At 43.9% G+C, this 18,676-nt stretch overlaps 1 protein-coding gene across 1 annotated transcript in view; it reads right to left on the reverse strand.

Annotated features, from left to right (window-relative positions):
* Positions 1–210: 210 nt before the first annotated feature.
* The window catches only part of LOC119377323 (protein quick-to-court), a 34,295-nt gene continuing 15,829 nt past the window's right edge, over positions 211–18,676 (reverse strand). Inside the window, exons 6-8 of the mRNA XM_037646856.2 lie at positions 10,920–11,024; positions 5,906–6,040; positions 211–4,232 (exon numbers count right to left, since the gene is read on the reverse strand). Coding sequence (XP_037502784.1) covers positions 3,971–4,232; positions 5,906–6,040; positions 10,920–11,024 — 502 coding nt within the window. The 3' untranslated portion in view covers positions 211–3,970. The remainder of the gene's footprint in view (positions 4,233–5,905; positions 6,041–10,919; positions 11,025–18,676) is intronic.

The following is an 18,676-nucleotide window of genomic DNA, read 5'->3' on the forward strand; positions in this document are numbered from 1 at the left end:
CTGAAAATCCTTTGAGTGATGCAGCGTAACATGAAACCAAAAGAGTATTTGCAATAATATATAGTTAGATCCAGCAGCCTCACCACCATCACAAGATGGCAACCACTGTGGATGGCAACTTGCGCAACACAATCGCCACTTTCACTCTGATTACGAGTGCACTTTCAAATCATAAGTCATCTGTTCAGCAGCTAGCAGCAACAAGTTGCATCACATGTTGTCGACATTATAGATATTTGCATGTACTACAGGGTGAACTAGTAGAGTGGTCAATCTTGTGTGAGCCATCGTCTCGTTTGGCATTGTTGAGTCGGTCGATCAATGCAGGGCATTAAACATGTTATCAAACGTAAAGAGGACAACATATCTTATTTTTCATGGCGACGAAGTGCTGCCTAATACTGAGGACAACCGAAGATAAGGTTCACTGGTTTTGTCCTCTTCTAAATACCTGCATCGAATATGTGGTGTCTTCTCTTTCTTGCTAAGAAAAATGTGTGGGCATTTCATTTATACATAGTTTAGTCATTACAATGTCATTCTAAAGTTCATTTTCTACTTTCGACATATAAAAAATATGTGTGTCTAGGATTCCAAGAAGTGTTGCAATTGGGTGAAATGCTGCCTTATAACTAAGAGGTACACTTTACCGTCTGTGCCGCCACCTGCTTGATTTTACCCGCGCCAGATAATTAGAACAATTTCATCGCTTCCTTCAAGGTTCAATTACCAGGAGCTGCTGCAGTGAAATTGCTGATAAACGTGCTTTGTCATACGGATGTTAAAAATACACAATTTTCCACATACACGAAGAACGGAAGTTAAATACTTTGTAATATTGAGAATTTCATTATATTGAAGTTTGCCACATCAAGGTTTCACTGTAGTAGCTTCTTCGTTGATAATGAAATGGATAAATTATTGATGCATGCATCACCAAATGCTGCTACGTTTTTATTTGCATAACAAAACCCCACGTTCTGCTATTCACTCCTGCTCACAACATTTCCCCACAGCATTCTTAACTTTGCTACTGTGCTCCTGAAACCTATCACTTGTGCATCTCCTGGTAGCTTTTACCAAGGTCGAGCAAGAGGCTAGTTGGAGCACCATATTTGGTGTCTCCCAGCGCAACGAACAAAAGAACGAAAGGAACACACACGACACTGATTCATCACTGTAAGTGTCTCTGTTGTCTTTGTTTCTTGTGTTGGGAAACAGTGAAGCAGTTTTTACAACGAAGGAATGCGGTACACTGCAGATGCATTCAATGAATTTGTTTTTAAAGTTTTTTTTTTCACACGCGATGTTCTTACACCCCCGTTTTGTTGCACGTATAAAACTTGCTAGAAGCTAAGCTGAAAAAATGAGGTTTAAACTATGTTTTTCCTTCAGCCATCATGGTGATATGTTAACAGAGCCACTTTCAGCTAGAACATTTGAACAAGCAAAGAGATTTGATATATAGAACGTCTGAGCAGAGTATTTCGTACGGCCTGCTCACCTCTGCCAGGGTGCACATGCTGAACACTAAGCTTGGTGTGAACAGACCAGCTCTACCAGACAGCTGGCCAAACAGAGCAGGCTGCTGTTCTGCTAGTTTGCTCGAGAGATGCTTTGCTTCTCTGACACACAATGCCCAAGGAATCGAGATTAGGGTAAGGACTCAGCACCAATAGCGCGTTTGTGAACATCACAACTTGGGTACAGAGCAACCTCGCAGCTTCGCATGGCAATGCACCAATGTTTAGAAGAAGCTAAAAAAAATGCCATCTTTGATGTCATTTGCTGCAAAACTTGTAAAAATTTTAAAAATAAACGGCTTAGACACTGACAAACTTCAATATTCTACACACTCCTTGATGTACATAGTCTCATCCTCTACCACCAGGTGGCAGACTAGACAAAACCTGCCATGAGCGTCTAATCCTCAGCTAAAAAAATTCTTGCCTCGTACAAATGCTCGAGTGGAGCAGGTGTAAGCGAGTGGGGAACAGAAAACATTCGGGTAAAAACGTCTTGTAATTCGTGCACGTTGAATGCATACCCCGTGTAATCAGTGTAGCACTCCTCACCAGTTTTGAGCATTGAAAACAAACAAACATGGCGTGTAGGTCAGTCAGAAGCTATCGTGCCAGCAAATTATGACAGGCCTGCATGGCGAGAAAATGCTCTGAATGTAAAACAGAAGGCTGCACATGCTCCCTTTCGTGGGAGATGCACTTGGCGAGAGAAGTCATAATGCATGCCTACCTAAAAGATGCTACTTGGAATGTCACTGACCATGGCTCATGGATTCACCTCTTCATCCAATGTTAGCACTGAGAATGCAACACGAAGCAAAACAGAAAGAGAAGGAAAAAAAGAAAAGAATCTTGTCACACGAACATGATGTGTTCCTTCCTCATCAGCAGTTGGAAGGACACAGGAGGCTTTGCCCCTTGTAGACCCTAGCCGAGGCAAAAGACGAGAGCGTCCACTCTTGCAGTGAACCGAGCCACTCAGAGGCATGATAACAAGTCCAATAACACGCCATAACATTCCAACCTAATGAACCAGTCTGAAAACTTATTTTGGTAAAGGTCTCCTTAGGTGGTGCCTCCCGACTTTCAGTGTGTAATCTACATTTGCAAAGGTGCTAGGGAGGTGCCCTTAAGATGTTTCACCTTATTTCTGCTATTTTCTTATGTTTACCATTAAACATACACACATTCTGTGACATTATGAGCCGTAGAGGTACAGCTGTGGAAATGGAAACACTAAACCTAATCTGGGAAGTGTAGCTGTCAGTTGTCAAATGCGGCGGCTCTGTGCATTCTAATTTCTGTCGTTACAACAAGGGTAGAAGAACACTTCAGACATCAGACTTCATTTGCAGAGTTGCTGCACGAAATCTAAATGCCTTTAGTATCCTCAACTGGAGACGGCTTGCCAGAAGATGCAGGCTATGAAAAAGATTAGCCTTGCCCGTAATAAATTAACAGCTATACACTGACCACTCTTCGGAATATAACAACGTCACATAGCAGACGGGGGACTTTCAAAACAAGAAATAAATCAAGCATTGCAACTACCACTTCATGCAGCCAAATGTTAAACAGGCAGAAAAAAAAGAAAGCTGTCATCTTTTCATCAAAACATTGCCTTTGGTGACATAGCTTGTTCAACTTGATAGGCTTGCGTGTGAGTAGTACCGACAACAAAAGGGCTCAATTCTTGATGGAATGTGGCTCTCCCACAGTGGCTACCTCGAACAACATTACAGTACTATAGCAAGAGACAGGAAACTCGCATTGTATGCAGTACCAGCATTACTCTGATGCACGGTCTGGCATCCACAGTGACCTACACGATGACTTCACAAAGTAGGGTCAAGATACATCTATAATCACAGAATATTAATAGAGTTGTCACAGAGTTGCCATTCATATTTTCAAATTATGCTGCAAGGCAGCCCTTCACGGGGAAAAAAGAAAGAAATAAAAATACTGACCACAGTGATGATTGAACTGCAGCAGCTCGTCACCAATTGTAAGAAAAAACTCTTTGGTATATTTCAAGGGCATTCTAAATTAAGAGCCTGTCTAGAGAGTCTTCGTGCTTTCGGTGGCAAAGTGCAATGCAAAACGTGATTGGTCAGGTTGTGTGTGACCAATAGCTGCCATTTAATTTTAAATGCAGCCTCCCGTTTCAAGGATTCCCGACCGCTGTCACTGCTTCTCGTGCAACTCTTTCGATGAATGTGTGATGAGAGGTTGTCAAACAAGCAGTGTACCTGGAGTCAACATTTTGATAAGGGTCAGGAATCATTCGAGCATCACACATGCCCATCAGGGACCTCTTCCTAATAAACTGTAATAGGAGAGGTGCGAAAGTGCTGGAGCACCAGAATGTGGCTGGAACACGTTCAGACAACAGCACCCGTTACACTTCTAATCGTTTGCAAGGACGCACCTTGGCGGCACAGTGTTTAGAGACGGCCCCTGTGCCGCCACGCCTTGGCCACGGCTGCGCGCTCGGCCTCCGAGAAGCCCAGGATGGACTGGATGGCGCTCAGGTGTCCCCGGCAGTCGGACCGGTCCGTCAGGAAGTAGAACACGGCATCCTTGAGGAAGCGCAGGGTGTACTCGGCCTGCCGCTCTGTGCTGGGTGCGCCCCGGAAGGATGGCAGTGTTGACGGACTGGGCTGCACTTCCTCGCTTCGCTCAAACTGTGCTGCTTCCTGGCCCTTCCTGAGAGATTGCGAGACGACAACATGGTATAAAACTTTTCTGCCTCATTGCCGTTGCGAAATGCACTCACATGCATGTCTTTACCATTTTTCTGACATGCGAAAATGGCATATAAATCTCCTTTAAAATAAACATGAATTAGGGTTAGGCTTGTATGAATATCGGTTTTTTTTTTTTGTTCTAAGTGAAGTCAAAGTGAATCGTAATTAGTGTTGGCCGCTGCAGTGGTCTAGTGGTTGTGGTGCTTGGCTGCCAACTCGAAAGTCGCGGGTTCGATCCCGGCCATAGCAGTTGCATTTCGCCTCCATCCTGCTAGAGGCCCATGTACTGTGCGGCTTCAGTGCACGTTAACGCACCCAAGGTGGTCGAAAATATCCAAAGCCCTCCACTATGGCGTTCCTCATAGCCTGAGCCACTTTGGGACATTAAAGCCCATAAAATAATCAACAGACAATTAGTATACAATAATTTCTAGGCTAACCTTAACGAGTAGCAGGCTTTTGAATAGCAGTAGGGTGCTAGTTAGAGGTGGCAAGATATGTTACATGAAATCCAGGTTTGACGGAATCTCGTTTGGTCAGCAGAAGGCATTGTAAACAAAGGAACAAAACGTTTTGTTTGTTTTTAAGGTATTTTTATTATGGTCGGCATTTCCTTCCTTTTTCACAAGATATGTTACATATTAAAATTTGCGTACTTAGCCCATATAAGTCAACATAACACGCGTTCAAACTTTAAAAAAAAATTATTATTTTTATTATTAGGGCACAAGTAATGAGCATCCCTGATTGACTTTGAAGTGTGGCTTCATGGCAGTGTAGATTTCCCCCGAGTGAATGGTTTTGCAGCACGGTGGCCCCACACTGCAACGAAATCCCTTTTCCAGGCGGGTTACACGTGGTAAAATAGTACCACTATTTGTTCGTTTAGAATTATATTCGTAAGTACGAATACTATGAATCGGAAAGTGAAATAGAATTATTCCATTCGAAACCAAAGCCGAACATTCACACACCCCTGCTGATATTATCAACTGAACAAATTATCAGTTGCCACAGAAATCAAAGGTTAGGTGGGAAGATATGGAGAAGTGCTGTTTCCGTAAGCGCATGCTCTATAGCATTCACTCAACAAAGATGAACCGTACCGTGAACAGGAGACCCTTTCTTTCAATAAGGTTATGGCTGTTTGCTGCATAATAACTACATAAAAAGTGTGCTTACCTGTACCCATCAGCAGCATGAAGCTACAATGAAAACGGATATTTCTCAGAAAGAAAGCTTCACGACTGAAAAGCTTTTGCTCATCTAGGATGTATCTTTCCCATGCTGCTCTTCTAGTTTTACCGCTGGCTCCATGAAAGTTACTCCTTGTCAGTGTTTGTTCACGGATAGGCAGCACAGCAAGGCATCAGACCATTATAGCAGCTAGAAATGCTTTACAGGAACAGTATTTTTATATTCTAAAGCACTGGCAAAATGCCTGAGATGTGAAATGCTGTGAGGAAGAGTGCATTTATTTCTTTATAATCTTGCAAGCACCTTGAGTGCAATGCATACCGAAAGATGTGAGAAGAACTGTGAAATGACAAGCTAAGAAACTCGTAAAATAAACCTTTGGCTTACAGCTGCCTAAGAAACAGGCCTTGCAGCAGCCAAACTAGCAGGCCTCACCTGTACATCTTGAGGTACATCTCGCTGTGCCAGCGCTCTTGCTTTTCAATTTCGGCCCGTGCCTCAGACAGCTCCCGCTCCAAGTGGCGCAGGCGCTCCTGAGTGCTCTCGTATGCTGGCCGAAGCTCCAGGTACCTGTGGAGAACAGCCAAATGAATGTCTGCCCAGTCAGCGAGCATTCTAAAGGATATGAATCGAAAATATCCAGAAATATTTGTCCGTACATTGGCCATCATCGCCCTCTTGGCATTTTTATCACCCCAGCATACTGAGGAAGCATACTGAGCAGTACTGAGGAAGACATTGATCATCTGCTATGCCGCTGCCCTCGATTTGCCTCCGAAAGACGAACTCTTTCTAATGCGATGCGACGATTGGACTCGGCCGCTCTCCGTGCAGATGCTTCTGGAGCACCGTCCCCATCGCTCGTCGGCCCACAAGGCAGTTAAAGCACTTTTCTGCTTTTTAAGGACTACGGGCCTGTGTGAACGCTTGTGAGCGCTTGTGACTATTTTTACAGTGCCACCGCCACATACGCGTCATGCATTTATGATCAGTTCCTTTTTTTTCGCTCCCCCCCTCTCTCTTCTCTCCATCTTTCTACTCCCCTTCCCTTTCCCCGGCGTAGGGTAGCCAACCGGACTGCTGTCTGGTTAACCTCCCTGCCTTCTCCTTTTCGTATTCCTTCCTTCCAGCATACAAGCTCTGCTAAGCACTGTCACGTTCATCAGAGAAGCCTAATTACCAACAAAATGGAGGAATGGTTTACTTCATCTCCAAACACACCATCAAATCGTGACCACCATGTCATGACGTGTTCGGCCTTCTTCATGCCTACTTTGAACAGGCCATGCATTTGAAAGGCGCTGCAATTAAATACTTGTGGCACCCTTCATAAACTGATGCTTTACACCATAATTATAGAGTTGATAGCAATCTAAAAATGTAAAACTGTAACAGGGTCATGGACATTGCCACATCACAAGATGGTGAATACAGATGTCAATGCATGACAATGATGACAAGCCACTTTCAGTCTGGCTATGAAATCACATTTAAAAGGTAAGAGGGTTTGGTTTGAGGGTGGTTGATTTTGTCATAATACCAAGTGGTACAGCATGAAGCAAAACAGGGGTTCCACATTGTTTCTTTCTCTCCCTGTTGTGCTTTTTTGCAGCAACACTAAAGGGGAAGTCATTTTACTTGTTAATCTAGCGGCAGCAACTCACATCATGTGTACTTGGTGTCCAAAAGAATTAGCACCTCAGTCAAACTAGCAAACTCTAGGCATCAACTACTAGAGGAAAGCAATGTTTAACTAGGCCAGTCCAGCATAGTGGGTATGAGCAGTCTTCAATAAGAAAACAAAACAAAAAATACTGCAAATGAGGTCCATAAAATGTGCTGCTGTACCAACTGTAGTAGTGCAGCAGGTAAGCTGTCGTGCTGCTGAGCCATGGGTTGAATTCCCAGCCACAGTGTTTACATTTTATAAGGGGCAGAGAACACCAGTTTACTTCAACTCAGGTTCATGTTAAAGGATGTCAAGTGGTCAAAATTTCTCCAACGTGGCCCACCATGATTACCCTTGTAATCACATAGTGGTTTTGGTACGTACAACCCCAGAATCAAGTATAAAGTTCAAAGCCATAGGAATCACTGAAGTCAGCGGTGCTTCTCTGTTTTCTCACTCAAAAAATAGACACCACTTGATTTGCACTTGGTTTAGGAGCTTGAATGTCACTTCAAGCTATATTAGTTTACCTCCCACAAAAAGAAAATTGGATGTGCACTCGAACTGTGGTGCGAACATTGCTGAACAAATCAGTAATGTTCACACTCTTCCTTTTTCACTTCGTTTTAAACAACATGTAGGATTAATTGAACAGTTTCATCTTATGATGTTGTTATACACTATACGAGTTACAATGTACATTATAGTACACATCAAGAACTAAATTTTTGTATAAATACCTTTCCGACTTCATTATATCTCTGTAGAATGCAAAATGCTGCTCAACACAATCAACATTTGTATATTATACCAATTTCTGTGATATCTTGCTTATTATTTTTCAATTATGGCTATTTCGATAGTTGTATCTTTCCTTTATTATTTTTTATGGCATCTATCTACATGTTTCTTCTTAAAGGGACACTAAAAGCAAGTAACAATTTATGTCAGGGTGAAAGCTCAATGTATGACAACATCTAAAACGGCAATATTATTAAGAGCAGTGCCCTACTAACCGAGAAATTACGCTAAATGTATCACACGATGTGCGCCACGAGCGGCACATTTTGGAAATGATCCTGATGACGTGAGAGAGTTCGACTACAATTAATCACTCATAATCAAACTAGCTGCAATAAAAAAAGAACCTTCCGTGCATCAAGGGACGTTATAAAATGCTGCTTGTTCGTTTCTGTTTGATTCATGGAAAAAAGAACATCTTTGGCGTTGCCATGGAGAACGTTGCGCGTGGTTCAAAGGTTTCATTTTCGCCGAACTGCGCTTCGCCCGGTGCCCGGCTTGGCTCATGCGGTCGCATCTCAGTGGTAGTTTCGGTATCATGTACTGCCGTGTGAGATTTGCACGCTCGTGAAAGTTGCTAGCTCTGACAGAAAGTTCGACAAAATGCTGCATGCATATGATGTTGCCGGATGCCCGAATGGTGCATGCCGCCAGAGCACGCCGCCACGCAGTAAAGGTGGGCAACGTTGGGCACTGCAACAGCGACGTCAGAAAGATCGCTTTCAGGCGGGTGATTTGAACTGCGCTAATGCGATGTGGACCACTGGAACTGATTTTATTTCAAAATAAGCACTTCCTTGGCACAAAAGTAGCACTACGAGGTTTCTGGACCGCTATTTTAACAATAAACGTCGACTTAATATTTGCCTTTGGTGTCCCTTTAAGAATTTAAAATGTATATGATGTACTAACATAAGTAACTTATTCATTCCCTTAATCCATTTTGACATTATGAAACTGCGAAAACATGTCATATTTATCCTATTATGTCTTTTGTAACATCTGTCCTAGTCCCAGTTGCCTTGTGAAGGGCTCTCAGATTCAAGCTGTGCATAAAGGTGGATTCACACGACAGACCAAGCAGCTCTTTTTGCCAGCGGACCCATCATCATGTGACCCTCTACGTTTGGTTTGGGGAGACCATGGTAGGTCCGTGAGGGTGGACGAGAAATGCTGAAAACATTTTCGCAGCCCATTGCTCCTCGTACCCAGCAGCGGGGGGTGGTATGTCAACAAGATCGTTTGTTTCTCTCCTTTTTCAGCAACCGAGCATGCTGGCGGCTCTTTGAAAACATGCGTGCGGCATCATTGGCAGCTTGAACTAGCCTCGGCCCACGCTCTCTCCCTTTCATTTTGGTCCGCATGCGTGTATGGTGCAAGTGGCCAGGCCACGCTCAGTCCTGTTGTCACATGATTTGGCCGCCCGCCACCTGGTCCGTTATGTCAATCCATCTTAACTTTTAGCTAGTGTACCTCCCCAGAAATTTGGAGGCACAAAGGAACAAGGACAAGAAATGACAGGACTGGTGCACCATTGGCACCAGTCCTGTCATTTCTTGTCCTTGTTCCTTTGTGCCTCCAAATTTTTGTCAGACCATGCACCAACTAGCCCAAGAACGCGTTTTAGTCTACCTCCCCAGAATCTGTTCTCTTCTGGGAAATAAAAAAACGCCAGGCCTGCGCTGAAACCGCAGCACAGTCACAGCGAAAGCTGGAAGAGCGGCGTTTCTAGAGCCCGTTAAGCTCTCTTGGGGCTACAATACAAGTACACTAGAAAGGTACCCACTACGCCACAAATCAAAATTTTTGTGAAGTTGGGAAGCACCCACTAAGCCATTATTCGTCATTCTATGGAGAAGCGAGTCACCAGCTACACGTCTGTAAGGCATTATGTGCACTTTGTTGACGTGACGACTGATGACGATGAAGAATTATGGCTCAGCCCTTTGTAATGGGTTGGAATCTTTAAACGGCCCACCAGTTGTAATTTGCATTGGGTGACGCCCGATCGCTATTTCCCTCTCCCGTCATGCTGTATACATTGACGTGGAAGAGAGACGGGAGGGGGGGGGGGGGCGAAGAACTTTATTGAAACCCCGAGGTAATGGATCATGCGCTTATGGGCTTCCTTGGCAACCAATCAAGTCCACTTGCGAGGAACCCACTACGCTATAAATCATTGTAATCTTACTGAGACCCCGAGGAAGTGGATCATGCGCTTATGGGCTTCCTTGGCAACCAATACAAGTGCACTTGCGAGGAACCCACTACGCCATAAATAATTGTAATTTTTTAGAAGTAGGGCAGCAGGCACTGTGCCGTTTTCGTCTTTCTACAGAGAGCGTTGGTACCTGCTAACGCATGTAAGGGATTATGCGCACTTTGTTGATTCTGCGCCTGATCACGATGAAGAATTATGGCAGAGCCCTTTTGTAATGGGTTGGAAGCATTCAACAACCTGCTCGTTGCGCAATTCGCAATTGTTTGACGCCTGGTTACAGAATTCGCGTTGTGCGACGCTTGGTGCTTATTTTAATCTTCTACCACGCTATATTGCATATGCTAATGTGGTTCCTTCCCGACATAAAGCCTGTATAGGACCTTTTTGCAAAGCAGTTTCAAGCACCGGCATGGCTCAGAGGTTGAATACTGGGCTCCCACGCAGAGGGCCCAGGTTCGAACCTCGTTCCATCCTGGAATTTTTTTCTTATTTAGTTTTTTTTCTTATTTCGAGCGATACTGGTTACGGACACCGGCGGCGGCGGCGGCGGCGGCGGCGGACAACTACGGCTCCAAAAACGGCCGGAGAAATGATCTCATAACAGCTTTCGCTGTAAAATGATCCGATTTGATTTGATCCCAACAAGGCCGAATGAACGGGAGTGCAATCTGTATCACCTTGCACTTCCTCACAAGTGTTGACCTCAATGTTTCAAAAGCCGAGTGCGCCAGTGGTCCGAGAGAAGAAAGGAAATGCACCTGGTGATGCATGTCGACTGGCATGTGGACACGTGCTGCCAGAGCGCATCTGCCTGCCTGGAAGACGGGCCTGGTGGTGGCTCGCATGGCTGTCTCTCCGCAATGCTGTTTTTTCCATCATGCAAGAGGCAGGCATGCCACACAACTAAACAGCTGGATCATGCACAAACACAACAAAACGGCAACACAAATTGCGAGCAAGGCAAGAACACACAAAAAAGCAAACCAAACAGAAAAAGCAAACAGCTCTGTCAATGACCTTGGTCATTCATTAAAGATACTTGAAGCCTGCATCACAAAAGACAGTAAGGCATGCAAACACAAACACTGTTCCTGTTTTTTTTTTTGCTCTCTTCTCCTGTGTCCGTGTTTGCGCGCCTTGCCTTCTCTTTGAAGAATCCTTACCAACTAGCTCAACTTTCTGTATTATTGAATCCTTCTGCACCTTCTCCAATGACTGTGGTATTAGCTAATTGGCAAGGTTGACAAATGGGCTAGTTGGTATGGTTCCATTATTGTTAAAGCAGTGCAAACAATTAGTTTGTGCCGCTTTAACTAGTTTGTGTAGCTGGTAGGTGAGGCAACTAGTTTGCCTAGCTAGTTGGTGAGGCACCTAGTAGGTCAAAACATGACTTTAAAGAAAGAAAAAGCAGCAACGCCGAGTGCACTGAGAATGCAAAAAAATCTAATTAAGCACAGTCATTGCATTACACTATATCTGTGGCTGCACTTCATCCTTTCCCTACCACTAAAGATGTGCTAACGTTTTGTGATAGCATGATGTACTTATTGACTTGAATTAGATACGTTCATAAAATGGACACCGCATCTTAAAACTCATTGCCACCTTACATTGTTGGTCCTTTGAAATACTTTCATTCAATGCACCCAACGAATTAATTAACAAGTTTGGTTTGGATTTTGGTCATTAAGCAAGTGAATTTTGCAGTAGCTTGGAAGTTCCTATACTTGAGGACTAATGCATTTGTAAATTACAGTGGCCAATGTTTTTCTATTAAAAGCAAAAAAAGAACATTTTTTAAAAACTATTTTGTACTTGCCACTGCTTTTTCTCTGTTCAAATTGGGTCGCATTTCATTATCCAGATTGTTCAGTAAAACACTGTGCTATTGCTTGCCATGATAGCAAAAAACAAAAAGAAAACAAAAACAGGAAATCTGCACGTCTGCATCACTCTGGTGTTTGCAGTATTGGAAATATGACATTCACAATGGGTTTCAATTAATCACTATAGTCGGGTACAACTTTAAAAGACAGGAGAGGTCCCGCCCAGATGACTGAAACGCAGCAGCCAATTGCCTCCGCGACTAAAGAAATAGTAGTTCTCCGTCGGCGGGGTAACTGGCCGTCCGGCTCATGACATCACCTGAAGTGCGCGCCTCTTGGTGGAGGCTCGTGTGCATCCGCCTTTGAGGTGGAAACGCCGCTGCCTTCTAAAGTTGTACCCGACTATAGAGTGTAATTTTAATTTGTTTTCCCTTACAAACTAGGCGTGTAACAACGTAAAGTGTTACACTGAGTGATATGGGCAGTGCATAGTATATTTTTCAGTAAAATTTACACATAAACAAAGCAGTGGTAAATTAAAAATCTGTATGGGAAATTTTGAAAAAGAAAACATCATTGAAAATCTTTTTATGGGCTTACGCCTCTTTGCCTCAAAACAGTGTAAGCGAGTGGCTCCAATAGGAAAACAAATGGGTGCAACTGAATAGCATGCTGGCATGCACTGTGTATTTTTTTTTTGCTTGGTGAACAAAAATTGCAAAGTGTCGAGGATGAAATACTACAAGCCGTTGAAGATGAATAAAACTTGTTGCTGGACAAGTTCGTTCATGATACTGAAGGACATAGAATGCACACAACTAGACAAAGAGGGCTGGTTAACACGGAAAAGTGCTGGTAAGCGTGTATTCACACGACGGACGAAATCAGTCTTTTCCGCTATCCCAATCACCAAGCTCATGTTCTGCCAATAGAGGCACTCGCTAAGCCTACAGTTCTCAGAAAACGAGTACAGCGCTCGGAAACAGTACCCAATTGTCATGAATACGTTGCTGGCGAAGCTTGAGAACACAAACCTAAAGCCGACACAATTGTCAGTTTGGGACTAACAGCCCACGCAGTGCGCGACGAAGAGCTTAAAGATTCGAAGCGGGCAGCTCTCGCTTCAGACAGTGCCGCCATATTTTTTTCTTCGGCGCGTCCGTCTACTCGCTTTGTCCGTTGTCTGGATGTGCTTCGCAGCCGGACGGGCGGCGGAACGATCGTCCGCAGAAGAGATTTCCGCGGAGAAGTCCGTCGTGCGGATACACGCTAAACAACAAGCGCTGAATGTTAAAGTTGATGGTTGTGCTGTAACAGAACAGTGAAGCAGTAAATGAAGCTAAACCACATACACTGTGCCAATGCCCTACTTGTAGGGACAGCTGAGTGCCAGCGCTCGTTTATCAACACCTTCACTGCCGGGTTTTTTTGGCCCTACTGCACGCACCATGCAGTTTTGTTTTTTTTCTGCACTTTATGTGGAAATGTTCTGTTAGCAATGCAGTAGGTTGCTATTAAGGACATGTAAACATTTTTATAGGGGATTATCTCAACAGAATAAAAGTAGCACTCAATACAAGCAATAAATCAATTAGAGTAATAATTCATTTTTAATAAATAATTACCAATTAATTGAGAGCCACTGAGACACTAATTATTCATTTCATTCATAGTCTGAATTAGTCAAGAACTCCTGAATTTCTTCTTCTGTCAAATAGCATGCGCACATGGCACGCTGACTCACTATAGCTGCGCTGCTGAGATGCTGCCAAAGAGACACGAGCCGACACTGACTCCCTCTTTTGTCGAAAATTTCACTACAATTATACTTACTGCAGCAGGACTGAAAGTTGGGCTGGTTGGTGATACATAATGGGCAAAAAACAGCGCGCAGATGGACGGGACGAAGATGTTCTGTGTATCTCTTTCTTCCTCCCGTCCGTCTGCGCACTGTTTTTTGCCCATTATACTTACTGGTATGTTCTCTCCATAAAGGGGGGGGGGACACCCACATTATTTTTTATTTACGAGAAATGTATCACAATTGGCAAGGATTGATTTAAAGAGGCAAACCGAGTATACTCGCGCAGGCCTGGCGTTTTTTTTTTCTAAGATTTTTGCGAAGCACGGCTTTTACATGGGACTGAAACATTTCATGTAACAGAAGAATGTGTTGCTGGGCCTGTTGGTAGATACTTAAAGAAACGAAGTAACCCAGCTTCTTGGACACATACACAATAAGAGAAGACGTGTGTCTGTCTTTTCTTCTTGTGCATGCGTAGCTGGGTTACTTCATTTATTTCATATAATTTTTCTTACTAAATGAAGCGAACAGATAGTGAAGTCAAGGAAAGCACAGGGGGCGTTCCTAGTATCTTTTTTCATTTTAAATAGATGAGTAGTAATTATGAAAGTAAAAGGAAAGAAAGTTAATTGAAAAAAATTTTACGTGTCGTTAGCCACGTTAAGGGAAGGAATAGCACTAGCTGGGTTGACTTCCTGTGATGGCAACTCTGGGTGGAATGTACCCCTTCAGCAAGCTTTGAGAAGAAGGATCGCAAACTTTTAGTTTGCCATTAAAGAGACATTATGAAGACAACTCTATATGTGGAGTGTGTACGGAGCAAGCACAACCAAGCGCAAGTCTCATTCCTACAGGTGCATTTGCACTAGACCGACACCACGCCAATTTCCGCCAGCGGACTGATGCAGGAAGTCTGTATTACAGCAGAGCTGTTATGGCTGAGGTTTGCCGTGTGTCGTAGATAGAAAATTATCATCATCATGACATAGCCCACACTCTCTTTGTCCTTTTCTTCGTCGCCTTCCTCTGCCGCTTTGCTACCAGAACACGTGTGCCAATTTGTCTGGCGTGGGTCCAATAACTCCGATGGGTGAAAGACGAAGAGAGAGGAATAAAGAGAGAAAGCAAGAGAAAGAAAGCAAAAGAGAGAAATTGTTGGCGAAAAATTTCTTGGCGAAGCGAGATTCGAGCCCGTGCACCCACGATCTGAAGGCGAGCGTCGTAACCACTTGGCTATCCAGACACGCTAGCAGAGCATAGCATAGTCTTGTATAGTATAGCATAGCAAGGGGTGGGAAAGGGAAGGGAGGGTGAGGAGGGGAGAAGAGAGAGAGAGAAAGACAGACATAGAAATAAAGACAAAGAGAACAAAAGAGAAAAAGAAAGGGAAGAAAGACAGATAAAGAAATAGACACAGATAAAGAGATAAAAAGACACAAACACAAAAAAAAAAGGATGGCAAAAAAAAGAGAGCAAGCACAGCCATGTACAGTATAGTACAGTATATCAATGGGTGGGAAAGAGAGATATGAGAGGCCTAGCCCAGCCAGGACCAGCTCTGTTGTGACCCAGCCTTGCACGACTTAGTGCAAGCTGCGCGAATTTTTTTTTTTTTTACATTCGAATGATGGCAGCAGTCTGGCAGCTGTATGGCAAAGATGCCATCAGCGTCTTGTTGCGCTGGCAGCCAATTCTCTTGTCACACAGGAAGCGTGCACGGCCAATGCCCCACTTGCCTGGGGCTATCGCAGGGGCCTCCATTATCTCCCCCATGATCGCCCCTTCCGAGGTTCGAAGCACTGCACATTTGATTTGGGCAAGGTGTGTTTTTGCTCGGTCCCGGCTCTCACGACAACTTCCCGACAACAAGTACATCATACAGCAAGCAATACCAATGCCGCCCATATGTCGTCCTGTTTGTGTCTCTCTTCTGTGTATGTTTTTTACTAGCGGCAGTATGTCATACAACCCGATAACAAGTCGGGCAATGTGTTTTGATGGTGTTTTTGATCTGCCATCATGTTGCGCTAGAATTACACACTGTCTTTGGAAGCCTTGGTATCGACCTAGTATGGCCAGATAGTATGGCTAGATCATCAGCCACCAGCTCGTCCACAGATCATCTGCACCTGTGTCGTGTCTTCATCGGTGTCATGTCGGTGTAGTGCAAACGTGCCTTTCAGGATCCGGCCAGGTGACTGCTGACACGTCCAAATACATCGGTGCAAGAGAACGCCGAATGAGAAGAGAACAGTGAAGAAAGAGGAGGAGGGCACAATGTGCGTGCCATCACGCAAGCACGGTGAGAAACACACGCCATGTGCCTTACACGCGTGTGGCGTGAGCGCAGTGGAGCGCATGCAGGTGTGGCAGACACCACCGAGCACCACCACGAGAGCGGAGGGAGCAGCACACACTACATGCGGATGCAGCGAGTGACTTCACCCCTTCCTTTACCCTCAACTGAGAGCAGCCTACTGTTGCGCATGTATCTGCACCCCAAACCTAGTCTTCCTAGCTCTATTTGCAACGAACTAAAGACATTCTATGGCCTAACGAGACCCTCAATTAGTCCTACTTAAGTACTATACTACGCAAGGTAAGTATGTTCTTTCCCAGCCCAGCACTTTGGTACTATATACCCACCAAACGTCACTTTCCTATGTTCACTTACTGCAGACCTATAGGCACTCTCTGTGCTTTCAGGGTGCACGTACAAGCGCTACTATGCTTCCTGAGCTCTGCTAGTCTCTGAGTGGAATGCTCTCGTGTGTATATGCAATTGCTTTTTTTTTCTTATTTATTTTATGTCTCTCCATCTGCTCTCTTTCCAATCCCCTCTTCCCCCACCCCAGTGCAGAGTAGCATACCAGATACTATTATCTGGTATGCTACTACCTGCCTTCCTCTTCTCATTCTCTCTCCAGTGTGTAAGTGGCCCTTTTGAGTAGGTTTTAATTAACTATCCACAGGACTATGTAAACATTTCCCTCACTCCTCATGAGCCTATCTATCCTATACAACCATTAACTAGAACAATTACTACCTCTTTATCAGTTTTTTTTTATTAAACCGGCTTTCATAACACCTATTATGGCGTTACTTCAGGGTCACAATAGGTCAACCTCTGCTCTATAACATTATGTCACTAGGAACTAGCACCATACAAATACCTGGTTGCTGGTAAGAATTGAATTTACAACGGTTGCATTACACACACGGTACACTGCCAATTCTGCTATGGTGGCATTCATTTCCCCGTCCACTCTCTTGGGTATTTTTAGGTGTGAAATACATGGGCTTCAGTCCTTACTAGCAAAGAGTTGTTTTGCTGTCCACTTTCATATCCCTTTACTTTCATAATTATTACATTTCAATTTTAAAAAAAGGAACTACAGATAACACCCACTCTGTTTTCCTTAGCTTCGCTGTGTTTTGGCTTCACACAGTTCTGTCTTAGAAAAGAACAAGCCCCTCTATCCATTCCCTTTAATTTGTTCACTCTGTCAACGAGCAGGGAATTTGTACTAATGTTTTGCGATAACCCATCACCACGAAAATAAACGCAATGGCTTTCCTGGTGTACTTACAATGAGGCACGATTACATAATGAGTTTCTGGTGGCACAACTATCACTCAGACACCTCCTGCAAATTAATGATTTATTTAATCAGTGTATGCATGTGCACCGTGCAATTGCAGAAGCGTGTCTTTGCTACCACTTGATAAGCGCACACACTTGATTAGCCAGCAGATTCAAAGATTAGGACATTGCCTACGATGATGACCTAATTAATCCATCTGTGGAGATCCTTGTTATTTTAAAGGAGCCCTTCACCACAGTTTCATTTCATCGTAAACTGACCTTAAGGGAAGGAAAGTATCAAATGAATGAGAGCCAATTGCCATGTTGCTAGAGAGGTGTTCTTCACATTGATAGTGTTCTTTAAAAAAACAAACAAAAAAGAACATCACATTAGAGTATTTGTGGGCCTAGGCATCTCTGTAGTGCTTGGTTATAATGAAATACCTAGTCAGCAGTTAATTCCTCCACACTGCAAATGTGTGCCTCAGGAGAATTTTCTGTTGGTCACATAAAGCTAAAAATAAAAACAGCACAAACGATGGGAGAGTTCCCTTCTGTCCTTAGTGGTGCTGTTTTTAACATCAGTTTAGGAGCTCTCGTGTGTTTAGTTAGTGTGGCCTTCTGCACTGCAATCTTCTCAGATTTCCTAAAGAGGGAGCATTTTCTATCATCATACAATGTAACGAAACAGCACCATAATGCAAAAGCACATGCATTCAAGAGGACATCAAGTAGGCCTCTGATTGCCAGAATACTACATATGCCGGACAATGGAGAGGCCTTGCATGACGCCTTGTTTTGTGCCCACTGCTTCATGTTACGCACAAATCAGCCTGAATGGTGCATCATGGCAGGCATGTTATTGCACGTGCAAAAGTGTCAGGCCCTTTCACATGCAACTGTGATTTGCAAAGGAAAGAATCGTATTTTTACAGCAAGCTTCTATAAGTTGGCTTCAAGATAAGACAGGTTAGTCGCAAAGAAGGAACCACTATTGTTATTGTTCCACGGTAGTGTGTTGATGGTTGTCTACGAAGCGTCGAGGCAGCAACCGAAATTCCACAATAGATGTCCGATGTGGAAACCATGCCGGCAGACGGAGCCCTTTTTTTCAGGCAGAGTAGCATGTCTTTCTTGCACATAGTGCAGTCCTCTCATTTGCGGGCTCTGAGCTTCAACTTATGTTTCCTTTTAATGCTCTATCAACCACATACCATCCAGAAACTCGTTAGATTTTCTCGTAACCAAAATTAGTTACTTGGCAACAGGCAATCGTTGCTAACATGCACTGTGCAGGTA

Source organism: Rhipicephalus sanguineus, unplaced genomic scaffold, assembly GCF_013339695.2.
Source record: "Rhipicephalus sanguineus isolate Rsan-2018 unplaced genomic scaffold, BIME_Rsan_1.4 Seq433, whole genome shotgun sequence".
In the NCBI taxonomy this organism is placed as follows: Eukaryota; Metazoa; Arthropoda; class Arachnida; order Ixodida; family Ixodidae; genus Rhipicephalus; species Rhipicephalus sanguineus.